This window comes from Arachis ipaensis, chromosome B10 (genome assembly GCF_000816755.2).
Source record: "Arachis ipaensis cultivar K30076 chromosome B10, Araip1.1, whole genome shotgun sequence".
NCBI classification, from domain to species: domain Eukaryota; kingdom Viridiplantae; phylum Streptophyta; class Magnoliopsida; order Fabales; family Fabaceae; genus Arachis; species Arachis ipaensis.
The window spans coordinates 13,520,249-13,538,856 of NC_029794.2; the positions used below are offsets into that span (position 1 = coordinate 13,520,249).

The 18,608-nt window shown below is 31.7% G+C and overlaps 2 protein-coding genes across 4 annotated transcripts in view; both read left to right on the forward strand.

Moving 5' to 3' along the window:
* Positions 617–6,699, forward strand: LOC107623174 (U-box domain-containing protein 6-like). 3 transcript variants are annotated; one of them, XM_016325342.2, is made up of 6 exons: positions 617–895; positions 2,178–2,271; positions 3,063–3,248; positions 3,425–3,532; positions 3,786–4,936; positions 5,560–6,571. In XM_016325342.2, the coding sequence occupies exons 2-6, from the start codon at positions 2,218–2,220 to the stop codon at positions 6,314–6,316; spliced, it is 2,256 nt and encodes a 751-aa protein (XP_016180828.1). In that variant the 5' UTR covers positions 617–895; positions 2,178–2,217; the 3' UTR covers positions 6,317–6,571. The 3 variants fall into 3 exon arrangements, with proteins under 3 accessions (XP_016180828.1, XP_020970670.1, XP_020970669.1); XM_021115011.1 differs by having other exon boundaries at positions 2,209–2,271; XM_021115010.1 differs by lacking the exon at positions 617–895 and adding an exon at positions 924–1,172 and having other exon boundaries at positions 5,560–6,699.
* The window catches only part of LOC107623175 (OTU domain-containing protein At3g57810-like), an 11,777-nt gene continuing 1,622 nt past the window's right edge, over positions 8,454–18,608 (forward strand). The window contains exons 1-3 of the mRNA XM_016325343.2: positions 8,454–8,721; positions 9,403–9,524; positions 10,292–10,332. Coding sequence (XP_016180829.1) covers positions 8,676–8,721; positions 9,403–9,524; positions 10,292–10,332 — 209 coding nt within the window. The 5' untranslated portion in view covers positions 8,454–8,675. The remainder of the gene's footprint in view (positions 8,722–9,402; positions 9,525–10,291; positions 10,333–18,608) is intronic.

The following is an 18,608-nucleotide window of genomic DNA, read 5'->3' on the forward strand; positions in this document are numbered from 1 at the left end:
TTATAAATAACTTTTTTACATGTCAAGTGCCACGTGGCATGTCACGTGTCACTGACCTGACACGTGGCATGCCGGGATCTGACATGTTAATCAATCATATTGTGACACGTGGCATTAACCCTCCACGTCATCATATGCCACGTGGCACTTAACGTGACACGTCATTATCCAACTGACGGAAGGACTAACGTTACCAATTTTAAATTTTTCGGGGACAAATTTTATTATCTTTTTTTTACGGGGACTCGTTTAAAGAATGGGCTATCTTTCGGGGACCAATTTGACTATTTACTCGTAAAATTATTTTAGAATATTTAAAACGGTAAAAAATTTGAAAAACGTTTAAATGGGTAAATACAATTTTTATCTATTTAAAAGCCTAATTTGAGACATGATTGTTTTGAAAATTAATTTGATAGTGACACAGACTATTCTAACTGTGAAGTGTTGGGCGTTAAGTGTTAACCCCCCCAAATTTAAACTTTGCAATTAAATTCGGTTTCCTGCTTCGGCTCAATTCCACTTCCACCCCGTAACACTCACACACAAGGAAAGAGAAGAAGAAAGTGAGAAAAAAGAATAACCAAATCTCGTCATCTCCCTCCACATTTCTCTCTCTTTCTGCTGTCCTTGTGTGCGACTGTGCGTCCTCCGAACTACTCGCTCCTTTCGGTCTAAACCTCATTAGTCATTACCTCTCTGTCTCTCACATTAAACAGATCCTCACAACCCTTAAAAAAAAAAACCAGTTCTTCTTCTTTTTTCTTTTTTTCATTTATTATTTATTATTTTTTTTTTCGCTCTAAAAGAATTCCATTTCTTAATGAACAAACCCTCCAGCACCATCTCTTCTTCTTCTCCTCCTCCTTCTTCTTCTTCTTCTTCTTCTTCTCTGGTACGTTATTTCTTCTCTCAACCCCGCATTCCTCCGAACTACTCGCTCCTTTCGGTCTAAACCTCATTAGTCATTACCTCTCTGTCTCTCACATTAAACAGATCCTCACAACCCTTAAAAAAAAAAACCAGTTCTTCTTCTTTTTTCTTTTTTTCATTTTTTGTTAATTATTTTTTTTTTCGCTCTAAAAGAATTCCATTTCTTAATGAACAAACCCTCCAGCACCATCTCTTCTTCTTCTCCTCCTCCTTCTTCTTCTTCTTCTTCTTCTTCTCTGGTACGTTATTTCTTCTCTCAAACCCTAACCCCGCATCTCACATTTCTCACATGCTCATTTTGCCTTTCAATGCTTCCTCAATCTGATTTATTTTTCTCTCTCTAAGAAATTTTCCGTAATTTTTAATCCTTTTTTATGTGTTGTTGGAGTGAAGATCTCAGCTGGAGATTATGTTCTTTGCGATCGCTTTGTGCTAATTTTTTGTTTTTGGCGTTTATTTTTAGGATCGGGAAGCTGTTAAATAAGAATGCGTTGATTAATTTGCTCTCTGTGAACATGTTTTTGGAAAGAGAGAAAAAGTAACCGAAAAATCAGCATTTTCTTCTTTCATTTGATTATTTATACCATGAAAAATGGACAATGTCCAAATTGATTTGGTTACTTTTCAAATTTTGTCTTAATCTTTCTATTGTGAAGATTTGTCACGGATGTCTTTGTCTTTTCCAATTTAAATTACTATAATTTTTTATTGTGTTAATTGGAAAACCCTTTTCTCCGCTTTGGTTGGAGAAAAAATGTTGAAAACTAAGAGATAATAATTTGAATTCTTTCTCTTAAAAAAACAAAAAGAGAGCATTGCAAATCCAATGCCTACCGAATTGACTTTATGTTAGGTTTGTTTACAAGGTACTTTTCCTTTTGTTGTATGTTTAGAATATTTATACGTAAAAAGAGAATATTGATGCAGTTTACATTTTGCATGTAAAACAAGTTTGAAGTCATTGTTTTATTTATTATTTATTTGTTTGATTGATATAAAGAAATTCCCAATAAATAGAGTCACTAAATTTTTTATGAGTATTTTCAACACGCTACTTACCTTTCTTGGGTAAATTAAACGAAATGAAACTGAAGAATGGTTGGACTTTTAGTTTATTGAAGCATGGTCTAATCACATGCATTTTTTTTTTTAATTTAAAAATTCTGAACTGGTAGCGACATTTTTCTTTACCACTACTTTGCTAATTTTATTTGTTTCCTGATTTTGATCATCGTTAAATATAGTTGGGATCGTTTAGCATCTAAGTTTTCACAGTGAATTTGAATGATGGATGTTGCTGAGCTTGAAGAAAATCTTTTTGCAGCAAGTGATGCCAAGGTATGATGACATGTCTTAAATTATTGGGATAACTGTTAGAAATTCTTCCTTTAATCCTTTACTTTACTAATATTGATAAATTTGTATTCATTCTTCAATTGTAATTGCTCCATAATTCCTGTAGTACTTAATATTCAAGTATAATTATCGAGTCTTTTTTTTTCAGGTAAAGTATGCTTGTTCCTAATGTTTACAATTTTCTTCAAAAATACCCCTAACATTAAATTTCATTCAATTTTGCCCCTAACGTTTTCGATTTACGTCAAAATTTCCCATGGACGTTAACACCATCTAAAACGTTAGGGACAAAATTTAAAATGTCCAAGGGTAGCTTTATCGAAATGGTTAGGGACAAAATTGAATGAATAAAAAACGTTGAGGACAAAATTGAATGAAGTTAAATGTTAGGGGATATTTTTGAAGAAAATTGCAAGCGTTAAGGACAAAAAGTGTTCTTTACCCTTTTTTTTTCAGATATATAAATATATTTATTTATGTATGTATATATATTAGTTGCATATTTTCCTTTTCCTATTCTTTTTTTTTTTTTTTGAAGTAAAAGTAACTGTCCTCTGTTTGAACCACATTGAATTATTTTCTTTTACACAATTAACACTGCTGCTTTTTAAAGAAGGTTTAGAATTGCTGGCCAAAAAAAAAGTAAGAGAGTAAATTTTATGTATAGTTCTCTTGCTCTGGTTTTTTGGGCTATTTTTCCAATTCTTTCATTCTTTTTTAATTGTTAAATTCTCTATTTTCAGCTGACAATGAGTGTTTGGTATCTTGTGCAGTTACATGGAGAAATGTGCAGGACTCTTTCTGCAATATATTGTAAAATATTGACAATATTTCCTTCTCTAGAAGCAGCTAAGCCTAGGAGCAAATCTGGAATACAGGCATTATGTTCACTGCATGTAGCTTTAGAGAAGTCGAAGAATGTTCTTCAGCACTGCTCAGAGTGTAGTAAACTTTACCTGGTACAATTTTTGTTATTCTTGTATAGTTTTCAATTCTATTTTCCGATAGTGTACCATTATGTAGGGTGGATTTAGTTACCTAAGCCCTTTCAACAAGTTATTTATAGCCCATTAGGTTATCTGATTTGGAATACTACTTGTGGAAAATCTTGCATATAATATCACTTATGACACAGGCAATAACTGGCGACGCCGTACTTCAAAAATTTGAAAAGGCTAAGTCTGCACTTGTTGACAGTCTTAAACTGGTGGAAGATATTGTTCCTCAATCTATTGGGTGTCAGGTGGATAATCTTCAACGATATGGATGTATAGCTTACTTTTCCATGTTTCAGTTTCTCTTGTTCTATTATGTGGAGGCCCTTACACAGCCTTGCTACTTGCTTTCTGAATGAGTGAGGGTGTGGTCTATTTTTTATGTTTCATTTATTTCCAAAATAACTCAATGCCACCTTGTTTTCTGAACTCACTCTCTCTCTCTCCCCCCTCCCCCCTTTTTTTTTAATCATACTTGACATTTGATTTATTTTTGAGCAGGTTGAGAAAATTGTGGATGAACTTGCAAGTACGGTTTTTGCAATTGACCCCTCAGAAAAACAAGTTGGCGACGATTTAATTGCATTGCTTCAGCAGGGAAAGAAGCTTGACAACTCTAATGACAGTAGTGAACTTGAATGTTTTCATCAGGCTGCTACTAGACTTGGAATTACATCTTCAAGAGCAGCTCTTACTGAACGAAGAGCTCTCAAAAAACTCATCGAAAGGGCTCGGGCTGAGGAAGACAAGCGGAAGGAATCAATTATTGCATATCTTTTACACCTCATGAGGAAATATTCTAAGTTGTTTAGAAGTGAGTTCTCAGATGATAATGATTCTCAGGGCTCCCAACCCTGTTCACCTACTGTTAATGGATATGTTGAGGATGGTGTTCAGACTCAAGCGTTTGATAGAGTGTTTTCAAAACTTAGTTCCATTAACTTAAAGCCGAATAATAGAAAATCAGGCCCGATGCCCCTTCCCCCTGAAGAGTTGAGGTGTCCGATATCTCTGCAACTCATGAGTGATCCTGTTATAATTGCTTCGGGTCAAACATACGAAAGGGCTTGTATAGAAAAATGGTTCAGTGATGGGCATAACACCTGCCCAAAGACTCAACAGAAACTTCCACATCTTTTATTGACTCCTAATTACAATGTCAAGAATCTTGTGGCTAGTTGGTGCGCACAGAATGGAATTCCTATTCCTGAAGGCCCTCCCGAATCTCTTGATTTTAACTATTGGAGATTGGCTTTATCAGATACCGATTCCACAAATTCAAAATCTGTTAACAGTGTAAATTCTTGCAAGTTGAAAGGTGTGAAAGTGGTTCCAGTAGAAGAGAGCAGCATGTCAGAGCAAACTGGCGTAGCTGGAGCTGAAAGTGTGTCTACACAAGAGGACGATAATGAACAGTATCTTAGTTTTCTGAAAGTCTTAACAGAAGGGAACGATTTACAGGGGAAGTGTAAGGTTGTACAAAGGTTAAGGATGTTGCTAAGGGATGATGAGGACGCCAGGACATTTATGGGTGCTAATGGATTTGTTGAAGCACTTATGCAGTTTCTCCAATCAGCTTTGCATGAAGGAAATGCAATGGATCAAGAAAATGGAGCTATGGCCCTGTTCAACCTTGCTGTGAACAATGACAGGTGTGTATTATTGTTTGTATGTATTATTGTTTGTAGTTTTCGTAGTTTTTAACCATAAGGTAAAACTGCTTTTCCATTTTATTAAAAGACTTAAACAACATTTGGTGATTGAAAAGTGATGCTCTTGCATTTAGCCAGAACCACAGTTACTTGGTTATGTTGTAGTAACAAAATATTCATAATTTAATCGCAATGATCTGATCATCATGTACCTCTTCAAGAGCTTCCATCATTTTGTGGAAAAATAAATTGCAAGTTGTATGTATTTATTTTTTGAAGCCTCTCTCTTATGATGTATTAATCCCCCACTCCCCTTCTTGAAATGGACACACAGGAGAAAGAAATGAAGACAATGTGCATACTGCTTAGTGCAACTCAAATTTGAAAATTGATTATTTTGCTTGTTAAATTATGACATTGACATTATTTCTTCAGTTTAATGCCTGGGATTTTTTATATAGGAAAAAAATAGACAGATTTATGCTCCATTAAAAATTGAGGCTGAAATTTCTGATGGAGGTGCAGAATAAATGTTCCAGATAGCAATAGTTATTACCTTTCTTTTCCCAGTTTTCCAAATCATTGCATACGCACACTCATTTGTTCCTTTTTCTTTTCAACAGAAACAAGGAAATGATGATATCAGCCGGAGTCTTATCCTTGTTGGACGAAATGATCTATAAACCTACTTGCTATGGCTGTGCAACTGCCCTCTATCTAAATCTCTCTTGCCTTGAAGAAGTCAAGCCTATGATTGGTTCGGGTCAGGCTGTCCCATTCCTAGTCAAGATTCTTAAATCCAGCTCTGATGTTCAATGCAAGCTAGATTCGCTCCACACACTCTATAATCTTTCTACCGTACCCACCAACATTCCATACCTCCTTTCATCTGGAATCATTGTTGGCTTGCAATCCCAGCTTGTAGGCCAGGGTGATAGTGTGTGGACCGAAAAATGCATAGCTGTATTGATAAATTTGGCGGTTTCTCAACTGGGTAGAGAGGAAATGGTGTCATCTCCAGCAATCATAAGCACATTGGCATCGATACTCGACACTGGTGAGCTCCTAGAGCAAGAGCAAGCCGTCGCATGTCTCCTAATTTTGTGTAACCGGAGCAAGAAATGTTGCGAGATGGTCCTTCAAGAAGGGGTCATCCCTGCCTTGGTCTCAATATCGGTGAATGGGACGTCAAGAGGCAGAGAAAAATCACGGCAAGAAGAGCATTCCCCGACCAAGCCACAAGGCCGACCAGAAACCAGCAATTCATCTATGCCTAAGCCTGAGATGAAACCACTATGCAAATCTACATCTAGGAGAAAGGTGGGGAAGGCTTTAAGCTTTCTGTGGAAAAGCAAGAGCTATTCTGTTTACCAGTGTTAGGTCTCAATGCAAATCTTTCGATGCTTAGCTTCTACTAGCCCTGGTTTTTATCCTAAGCTCAAGTCCTGTTCCATTGGGTGCTCCGGCTGGTTTTTCCAACGCGTAGAGATGTACATGCATGTGTAATTTTGTGGATTCTGTTAATTCTTCAGTTTCTTTCCTCATTGTAATATCAGTCAATTCTTAGTATTAGATATTTATTTAATTTTTGGTAATATATAATAGGTGTTCCACGTTTTAAATTTACTTTTGAAAGGTCCAGTTAGAAACACACAGAAATGTTTCTCTATCTTATTTAATAGTTGGATATTATTAGCCTTTTCAAACCACAGCTGCCAGCGTTTAGATTGCCGTTGTCAGCTACTGGACCGTTGCTGGAAAGTCATTGGCAGCCATCGGTGCATGTTCTACGGCAATGTGGTACGTACTTTTGTCCTTGAATTTTGTTTCTACTTTACGGAAGTTCTCAAGAATTCTGTTTCAAGACAACTAACATTTAGTCTACTTGTTCGTGTTTACACTATTGAACATGTTTTTGTCCAAGGACATGAACCAAGCAAAGCATGGAGATGTTTTGTTTATACACCCAAAATTGAGGTAATCATTAACACCTAATCCAAATTATGAGTAGATTATCGTTTTGGGTGTTAAAAAATGGGTATTAGAGCAAGTATAGATGCAATATACAAGTGGTGTTGAAAGAACTTTTATCGATTATTACAAAGCAGATAGTTAGGAAGGTATGGCGGCTACATCCTATGTTGGGGAGTAACATTAGCCATCCCATTTGAAATAGCAAAATGGCCCCTTCTTGCTTTTATAATGTAGGGCTTATATAATTTTTATTTACAAATTGACCCCTTGACCTATTGTTTCTTGTTCCTTATGCCACAATAAAGTCTGGAGAACTTGGAGAAATGAGCTTCAGATATTGAACCTTCTATTGTATTCTTTTGAAGCGTAAGTCTTCCAAATTGGATAGCTGGCCAAACCCTTCATGTAAGTTCCCTTCAATTCATTGCTATCAAGTCCTAATACTTGAAGAGAAGAAAACCGAGAAAGGTTTGTCATCATACTAGTAATTTGATTCCTTCCCAAATCCAAAGTAGGCAATGAATGCAAGGAGAAAATGCATGAACGAGCTCGTCACTTGGCTTTGAAGGAAGTTATTTGCAAGATATAACTGCTGTACTAAATTTATGAAGACATTGATCAATCACTACATTTAATTTCTCACAATTTGTGCACCAGTATTGTACTCAACAATGCTTCTTACCACCACCCTTTTTCCCTTGTTTCCCTTTACCTCCTTTCTTAGTCCCTTTACTAGACATTGATCTTGATGTTGACGGTGCTGAATTTAGCAAATGCCTCACATGATCACATCCAGTATGCCATTTTTAAAGAGTAATGTTAGGAAGCTATTTTTTTTTTTTGGATAAAAGTTATTTTATTTATTTTAAATTCTAGATTCTAAATCATAAATCCTTAATTCTAAATAGGAAAAGTTTAGGGGCCAGCAATTTTATCAAATTCTGGCCAGCATGTAATCATCAAAGAAGAGTGAGCCATTGGATGAAATCTCACATTAATCTCACACCATTAAAAATCTCATTGATGGCTATTTGATGGCTATAAATCCTAAATGTTGCTGGCCCCTAGCATTCCTCTTCTAAATATATTGGCTAACTAAAAATTGGCTTCTTATATTTTCTATTTCTAAAGCAGCCTTTCATATAAGACGGGCATGCTGGCCCATACAGAGCATATCTTTCTATTTACATCTAAATGAGATTAGGACTAAATCCATCCTAATTCTTGTACCTCTTTGGTTAAAATTTTTGTGCGTTAAAGTCTCTTACAAGTATTCCCACATTCGGTTCATAGGATGATATCCGACTAGAATTATGCATCCATGTTATTCTTCCTAACAACTTTTAAACTCATTTTAAGTATATTAGTGAAGAATAAGCTAAATATGCCTACACGTAATTGTATTTAGGTGTGTCTAAAGATTTTTTTTTAATTAAAGCACAATTGGGAATGTCTTACAAATATGGTATTTGAAATATATTTGATATGTAACGTGACAACTCAACAATTTATCCGTGACAAATTAAAGTTATGTTCCTGTTTTTGTGGCATAATGAATAAATTGAAAAAAAATGGAAAAAAATGAAAAGGAGAGAGAAGGGGGAACCGTATTCGATTCTCTAGTGAGAATTTCATGCCACAGCCCAACCACAAGGAAACTAAGATGATAGAGATAAGGAGCGTTTGGAGGAAGTGCCCACGAACTCCATTCTTGAAGCTCAAAACACAATAGCACCAAACAGGTGTTTGCTCGGGGGTTCAAGTGATGCCGCAATCAGAAAAGTCATTCAGTAACAAACTTCCAATAATCTGTATGTCGTGCCTTTATTATTATTATTTTTTTAGTGCTATATATTATTATGTTATTATTTTTATATGCTTGAGTAACTTTTTTAGTTTACAAGACATAACTAGTTTTCTTGTAAAACCATCGCTTGTTTAACGGGGGTCTTTGGAACGCCTTGCTTGAACTTGAATTCGTTCAATTCAATTCTCTGGCTTGAAATTATATTATGAGAATTCAGTTGTAAATTGGTCAAGTAAATAATTCTATGACTTAAATGATTTGCTGGGTTCGAGGATTATTCAATTCTTGCAAATTGTGAAAATAAAGAAGTCAGTTCATTTCATGGCTATTGCAAATCGTGTAATTTAATTCAATTTTATAATTTAGTTTTTTGAGTTCTATCTCATAAATAATGCTCTGAGTTTTGGTTATTCATGTTACTAATATAATATATAGGGTTAGGCATTTTGTTCGTTCTTAAAATTTTAGATCAAAATCGCCTTTGATCTTTTTAATTTTTTTATTAATATCATTCTCAATGTTATAAAATGGTATTATCATTTCTATTTTTATGTCATTTGATATTATATAATTTTTTTTGCATTGTATATTTGGATGAATTTGCAAAATAACTTTTGTACTTATTATAGGTTAATTATTTTGATTTAACATAATTTTTGGACAATATATTTGGCTATATTTACAGGGATTCCAGGGGATGGCAGATGTTTGTTTAGGTCTGTAGTGTATGGTGCATGCCTTAGAAGAAGGGAGCCATCTCCAAGTCTCAATAGGCAAAAAGAACTTGCAGATGACCTTAGAGCCAAAGTAATCTTTCACCTTAATTAATTTATTAAGTAATTTATGAATATTGTTAAAGTAATTATATTCTATTCTATGCAACCTAAGAGTATTTTTAATGGAGTGTTTTTAGAGTATTATTTTTGATATTTTCAAAAAGTGAATTGATTTAGAATTGAAATATGTATTGAATTTGATTTATGAAATGAAACCGATATCACTTTAGAGAAACAATATCATCTTGATGGAGAAGAACCAATAAAATTTTACCACTCGTATAATTATGTTTTTAAAATAATATAAAATTCTAATTGAACTAATTCTATGCATTGGAGAAGCAAATTTTACTTTTAGTTTCAAATAGTCTTGTAAAACTCAAAATAAAATGAAATTAGAACTAGTATTGATCTCTAACAATTAACCAAATTTTAATAGGATGGTTGGTGGATGAAATAAATTAATAAACATTAATCACTCAATGACCAAGAGTTAATAATTATGGTAAATTAAATTGATATTATATTATAATTAAATTATGTCACACATAACACTCTTCTATATTTATAAAATTATTACATCGAATTTCTCTAAAAATAAATTATTCTAATAGTAAAGTCATGTCCATGTAATTTAACTTAATAATAATTATGTCACATATGAGAAAACAATTATCAATATTAAAATTATGGCACTAGCTAGTACTTTTTTTATACTTTAGTTATCCATGCATGTCTGAATTCAAAATATGTAGTGTAGTTGTTTCAGTGATGGATCTTTAATTTATTTATTTGTAGGTCGTAGATGAATTCATCAAGAGGAGGGCAGATACTGAATGGTAAGTTCTCTAGTTCCTTATAATATAATGAGACAAAGAATGTTTGTGATTCACTTTTACTTCAAACCTTCACTTATATATATATATAATTATCTCGTTGTCATTATAGAATAAGAATAAAGTGTAGCTGAAAAATAATACAGATCATAGGATGTTTGATTGACACATGAAAAGTTCCTAAGCTAAAATTAAAGGTCATAGGATGTACAGGAACGGAGATTCGGAGATTGAGATTTAATATTATGTTTATTGGTTTAGAGATTAGTATTAAAATTTTAGCCTGTATCCTCAAAATTTAAGTATTTTAGTGTTCTCCAAAAATTAAAGTGAGAACATATAAGGCCTGTATCCTTAAAATTTAAGTATTTTAGTGTTCTCCAAAAATTAAAGTGAGAACATATAAGGCTGAAATTTATGGAGACAGAGATTAAAATTTTAATAATATTTTATATTTAAAATATTTCTATTTCAATTAATTAATTCTAATTTTATTTTTTGTACAAATTAAATTAGAATTTTATTCTTATTTTAGTCTTTGTCTCCCACTTTATATCAAACACAATACTGAAACTTATTATATATATATATTCTCCGGTTCTCATTCCATACTATGTTGTTATTTTTCAGATGCAGGTCGAGAGGCATCTCGTTAGGCTTCTGGACTCTTGAAGCGGAGTGGTTACTGGGATATTTTGTTATGCTATGATGTATATATATGTACTTAGCTTTCTCTCCGCATGACTTATTCTTTTTGATCCTCTTAGAGGTTTATGGAGAGGCAGGATTGTGTATATGTACTTTTGGGTTTTGGATATGTATGTATATATGTGTAAATATTCTCCGGCCAATCTTGACTTCGCAGGCTGAGTCAGGAGCTTGTTATTTTGTATCTTTGGCACTCTATTCCTACTTCTGTTATCTTATGTTTGACAGTTACAGTTTTCTTAGCACGCAAGTTAACTCGTTCCTTGAGCGTTGCGCTTTTATCTTGCGAATTTTATTTCTCCTATTCTTCAAGGCTCCTAGCATATTATAATTCTTCTGCTATTATATGTACTCATTCTATTTTAGAGGTCGTAATACCACACCACCTCTGTTTTACGGCTTAAGCGTAAAGCTTAGTGTGGTAGGGTGTTACAAAAAATATCTCGAGAACCTATTCTATATAGATTTATTATTTTAATGATTAATTAATTAATCTAATTAATTAATTAATACAGATAATTAGTATAATTAATTTGATTTAATAAATTAAAAAAAAATTAAAAAATACTAATAGAACATTAAAAGAAATAAATTAAAAAATACTAAAAAATCACATTAATATAAATTATAATAAATTATGTGATATTTAAATATCTAATCAAATTAATTAGTTGATATAGTTAATTTATCATAATAAATTATATTTAATGATTTAAAAGAAATAATTCGCTAAACACTCTCATAAGCATGTCACGTCAACTCCATCATTAAGTGCAGAAACCTGATGTTTATATAATAGAATAGATAATAAATAGAATATATGAGAATATGATATGTGGCATATTTTAACTATGAAATTGGTATTATATAATAGATTTTTTCTGAATCCTTATTGCTTGTTCGTTGCAAATTTTACGTAATTACTTAATAATTTTCGCCTATAAAACTATCAACTACCTAATATTATGATTTAATTAATAAGAATGATGACATTAATATTTTTTCATAAGTCTTGTTATTATTTATAATTAGAAAATAACCATAAATAAATTTATTTCCTTAATGAACGTTAATGTTGTTGTCAAATTCTATATTACCTTTAAAATTTTAGCGTAATTGAGTCTAATTTTTACATTTTGAAATGAATTTAATCGAAAAAATTAATATGTAAATCACATTATTATTACAAAATTACTTTTTTAACATAATTAGTAGTGCTTATTTGAACCATTAAATTTAGCTTCTAATGATATTAAAGTCAACCTATTTTATTATCTTGTACCTTCAAAGAATTTACATGACTGACATAAAAATATAACAATTGAAAAAAAATTATTACAATGGGTATATTCATTTTAACAAATATTCTTCTATCTAATACTATAAAAAATACATCGGCCACTTTGAAAAATTGAAATATATTCACCAAACAAACAATCAATAAAACACTCATCCGTACTTTCTCATTTTGGGTACATTTATATATAAAATAAATGATACATAAAGAAAAAAAAAAAAGAAGAAGAAAAGAAGAGTTGAAATAGCAAAAGCGATAAAAATTACGATTCTTATAATTTTGTGTGGCCATTTATATATAGTAGACCAGATAATTATGATCATCTAACAAAATTAATTTATATTTATTACGCTCAACTTGAATAAGTAAGAAATTATCTTATTTTAATTTAGTTTTTAATTCACATGATTTGAATTTAGTTCAATATATATGATTTTATTTGATTTGATTTAATTATTAGTTAAAAATATCTCAGTTGCCTATTTTATTCATAGATTTATTATTTTAATGACTAATAAATTAATCAAATTAATTAATTAGTACACACAATAAATTTGGTTTAATAAATTAAAAAAAATAAATTAAAAAATACTAACAAAATATTAAAATAAATAAATTAAATAATATTACCAAATCAAATTGATATAAATTATAATGAATTATATGATATTTAAATATCTAATCAAATCAATTAGTTAATATAGTTAGTTTATCGTAATAACTTGTATTTAATGAGTTAAAAGAAATAAATAGGGAAATACTCTCAAAAGCATGCCACGTCAGCTCCATCATTAAATGTAGAAATATGATTTTTATATAATAGAATAGATACATTATTCATGAGCTAATTGTAATATAATTAAAATAAATTCATTTGAAAGAAAAAAAAAATAATGTGTAATCTTCATAAATTACAGTAGTTTCTTTATTTATGTATACGTATATATTAATTTTGTTAAATAATTCTAAATATTTTCTTATTTATACATACATATATATTAAGAGTAAATAGCCAAAATCATCCTTGAAAGATACTCCGATCTCTATTTTGGTCCTCGAAAGATAAAGATAAAACATACATAAATTTTTATTTTGAGCATATAACTTTGTTTAAGGTAACAAATACATACATTTTAATTTTGAGTATATATATATATATATATCAACAAAATATAATAATGTAAGAAAAAGGTTTTAGAATAGAAAAGAATAAGAGAGATTTTGACAAGAATTAGAGGAGAGAGATAATTTTATTGAACAAATTTTTAAGAAGAAAAGATACAATTACTAATTTTTTTATTGTCAATTACATTTCTATTAAAATTAGTAGTATCAAAAATATTTTAAATTTAATATTATCAAGAAAAAATAAAAAAAATTATATAAGGACTAATTTGATTAATTTTTAAAATTTTAGGTATGAAAATGACTTACGTATGAACTTTCAAGGACTATTTTGATTATAAATAACTTTTTTACATGTCAAGTGCCACGTGTCACTGACCTGATACGTGGCATGCTAGGTGTCACCGATCTGACATGTCAACCAATCATCTTGTGACACGTGGCATTAAGCCCTCCATGTCATTATATGCCACGTGGCACTTAACGTGACACGCCATCATCCAACTTTTAAATTTAATATTATCAAGAAAAAAAATTATATAAGGACTAATTTGATTAATTTTTAAAATTTTAGGGATGAAAATGACTTACGTCTGAACTTTCAAGGACTATTTTGATTATAAATAACTTTTTTACATGTCAAGTGCCACGTGTCACTGACCTGACACGTGGCATGCCAAGTGTCACTGATCTGACACGTCAACCAATCATCTTGTGACACGTGGCATTAGCTCTCCACGTCATCATCCAATTGACGGAAGGACTAACGTGACCAATCGTGTATCTTTCGGGGACGATTTTGATTATCTTTATCTTTCGAGGACCAAAATGAAAATCGAGATATCTTTCAGGGATGATTTTGGCTATTTACTCAGGATAACCAAGAGTAGGCAAGGAGTGTGTGATACGCTTGATCTTTGATGTCATGTCTTGTAATTAGTTTCACAAAGTTTGTAACTAATGGGTGTAAAAGGTCTATGATTAAAGAAATTGGATCTCCTACAAAATAATTCAAAATAGAAAGGGGTATAACAAGGTGATCTTCTATCTTTGTTTTTGTTTTTTTTTTTATTATTGATGTTCTTCATAGGATGGTTACGGAAGTTGTAAGAAATGAATATATATCTCTACTGCAAGTAGAAAAGATAATATTGAATTGTCTCATTTTCAGTTTACAGATGACATTATCTTATTTTTTCTACTAGAGGAGGAGACTATTATAAACTATAAAAGGTTATTATGGTGTTTTGAGTTAATGTTGGGGTTAAGCATTGATTTTGATAAGTCTAATTTGATAACGATGAATTGTCAGCAAGAGTGGGTACAAAGAATGTGTAGGTTATTGGGATGCAAGGAGGATATGCTACCAATCAAGTACCTTAAAATATACTTAGGTGCGAATCCGAGACTTGTGAAGACATAAAAACCGGTTATTGACAAAGTGGTGGAAAAAGTTCAACATGTGAAAAACAAAGATTCTCAATAAAGCTGGTAAACTGGTTCTTATTAATTTATGTATAATTTGTTAGTTTATTATCTAAGTTTATATAAGATGTCCAAGACAGTGGCAGAGAAGTTGATAACACTGCAAAGGAGATTCTTATAGGGTAATAAGGAAGATGAAAAAATGGGATGGCTTTAGTGAAGTGGGAGATAGTGCAAGCACCGAAAAAATTAGGAGGGTTAGGTGTTAATGATGCAGTGATTCGAAATACATCTCTATCGTTTAAATGGTGGTGGTGGATTTCGAAGGAGAATTGCTCGTTTTGGAAGAAGATTATGTGAGATATATTTTCAAAATATGTGAAAAGCTATGTTGAAGAGTTACATCTCTTCGTAGAGTTGTGACTTATTCAAAAGTTATGTCTGTTAAAAGGTTGCAACTATTTGAATAGTAATGTCTGTTGAAAGGTTGTAACTATTTGAAAAGTTGTGTCTGTTGAGTACGTAGCTGCATATACTCCGCCTCTATAAATTTCCCTCATTTCATTATTGCTAAATGAATCCATCTCAACACTTTCTTTATGCACAAAAGAAAGAATAGAGAATATTATTCTGTAAATTATCATTTACTAAGGCTTGACTTTGTGAGTGCATAAACAAGTCAAGTGTTCTTCATTGTATCCTACAGAAAATTTGTCAGTAACCCATTTTGCACACCATTGTACATTGGTGGGGGCGAATTAAGCCTAAAGAAAAGGGTGTGTAACACACGCCTTGAAGAATTGTGCTATTTGATTCACTATCCCCTTCTTTCCTAACTCACAGATTATATGATAATGCAATAACTTGAATTCTTAATGAGATGCTTTCAACTGAGACATTACCAATAAGAGGGGTCCATGGAAGAAAATTTGTCATTTGCATATAAAGGAGCAATAAGTGAAAGACAAGATAATCAATGGTTTGGCTTTGGAGTTAGGGGATGCAAGAAGAATTCATTTTTGGGAGAATAGTAGTAAATTGAAGGGTTAAGTATGATTTTAGTCCCTAAGATAGGGGTTGAAAATTTTTTTTGTCCCCAACCTTTTTTTGCTTACAAAATCGTCCTTAAGGTTTAACTTAATTTTAAAATCGTCATTTTTACTAAAATTTTAATTTTTATTACCAAATTATCCTAACTAAAAAAATATATAAAAAAAAATGGGTTAAAGGGAAAAGGGGAAGGGAATCACACTGGGAGAGGGGGTTTAAGGGAAGAAAAGGGGGAAATGAAGGTGGGAAAGAGAAAGGGAAAGGGAATCCACCGCCGCTACTCCTCGCCACCGCCACTGATGCTCGTCATTCGGTCCTCGCCGCTGGATCTTGCCGCCAGATCTCGCCGCTCCTTTTCCTTTCTCGACATCGACGCCAGCAGCTCTGCGAGGGTGGACGTCGCGCGCCGCTCGCCGTTTCTGCTCCTCCTCCTCGCTCAGTCGCCAGTCGTCACTGCTCCTCACCGGTCGCTGTTGCTCTTCGTCCTCCTCGCTAGTCACTCGCCGCTGTGCTTCGCGTCCTCGCCGCTGGGCTTCCTAGAGTTCCAATTCTTCTGTTAATTATATTGTTGAATTTTTTTATTTGTGGATTTGTTGATGCTTCTGGTTGCTTCTGCTTCTGTTTTTGTTGTTGTTGTTGTTGTTGTTCTGATTTTATTTTCCATTGTTGTTGTTGTTCTTTTGCTTCTGGTTGTTTTTTTTTTATAGTTTATAAACATTGTTTCATTGTTGTTGTATCTGCTTCTACTTCTACATCTGTTCTGGTTCTGGTTGATTTTGGGAAGAAGGAGAAGGGTATTTTGGTTCGAAGGACGATTTTAAAACTAAATTAAACCTCAGGGACGATTTTGTAAGCAAAAAAAAGTTGGGGATGAAAAAAATTTTCAGCCCCTACCTTAGAGACCAAAATCGTACTTAACCCTAAATTGAAAGATAATTTTTCAAGACTTTTTTCGATTTCAAATAAAAAAAGATCTGTCATAGGAAAGTGTATGTGAATTTTAAAATAGATTAGAATGAATGTAGAATTTTCAATGGAGGAGAAAACTTGAATTATTAGGCCCAGTTTGGGTAAATAACTTAAATAAGTTCTTTTGGAAAAAGAGCTTAAAGTATAATGACTTTTATTAATAGTAGCTTATAAATAAGTTATTTTGTGTTTGGATTTTTAGTTATAAAAGTACTTATTTTGAAGTTGTAGTGTTTGGATAAATAACTCAAAAAATAATTTTTTTTACAAAAGAGGATAAATATTAAAATAACAATGATAACAAATATTTTCCAATATTGAATGTTGATTTTACCTAATATAATCACTAATATTGTGTATGATATGGTAGGTGAAAATAAAAAATAACTATAAAATGTGTCAATGTATATTTTGTTGCTGTTTTTTATTTTACTCCTATTAGAACTCTCTTCTCCTTTATTGAGGTCAAGAACTTGCTATAATTAACTATGAAAATAATAGCAAGCTATAAAATCACATGTGAAAAAAATAAAATTAAAACTAAAATTTTATACCACAGTTAAATACAAATTTAATAATAAAAAATAGAGTGATAAAATGATAAAAAAATACTTAGAAGGAATATATGCAGTAGGTTGTTCAGATACAATATTGTCTGAAAATAAAAATGGTGGTAGAGGATCAATACTTTCATCAGATGAATCATTACGTGAAAATGATGGTGAAGTTTGGAACATTGCATGAGAATGATGGTGGAATGATGGTGGAAGGCCAGTGCTTCTAGCAGACCTTGAGTGAAAATGGTGGTGAAGAGTCTATTTTTCACAGAATCAAGAAGGAAAGTAGATTTTTTTTTGTTTTGAAATTAATTTAAAAAAAAAAAAAAGTGGTAGAATGACTTATGAAAAAGTTGAGAAGTCATATATTTCTACTTCTTCAAAAAGCTGTAAATTAACTTTTCGGGAAGTTAAAAGCTTTTTTTAAGATGGTACCAAACACGCAGATTATGACTTTTCATAATCCAAAAGTCAAAAAAAGTAACTTTTGCTACTTCCCAAACGGGCTCTTAAACCAATTTCATGGGATTCTACAATTAGTAAAATCAACAAGAAAAAATAGAGTTGTGTGGAAGTTTAAAAAAATGGTACTTTTCTACTAACTCATTTATGCAGGCTTTGTAGGCAGAAATTTTCGAAGCCTATATATAATTACATCTTTACTAAAGGTGTATAAAAGTCCTTGATGCCACCACGAGTTGAGCTATTACTTAGTTTATTTTGATTAGCAAAGTTAACACAAAAGACAAATTGAGCAGATTACGTGTTATTGATCAGAATAATAATGTTTGTGTATTATGTAAAAAAGATATTAAAAGTGTACAATACTTTTTTTTGGTTATGAGTTTACTTAAAAGGTGTGGAATTGGTTCTTAGATTTTGGTAGGCATTAAATTGTTCCAAGTACAATAAACAATATTTTGAGAGTTAGACTATGTATAAAGATGAGCAAAAAAAGTAATTGATTAGATTCTTATCTATCATTTAAAATATTTGGTTGGAAGGATGAAATGATTTTTCAAAATAAAACATTAGAAATAATAAAAATTTATTGACAAATTATTTATGTGCTACAAAAAATAAAGTGGTGTAAATTCTTTGAGTTGTTAATGACAATATCAAAAATAATAAAATTTAGATTTTTTTAT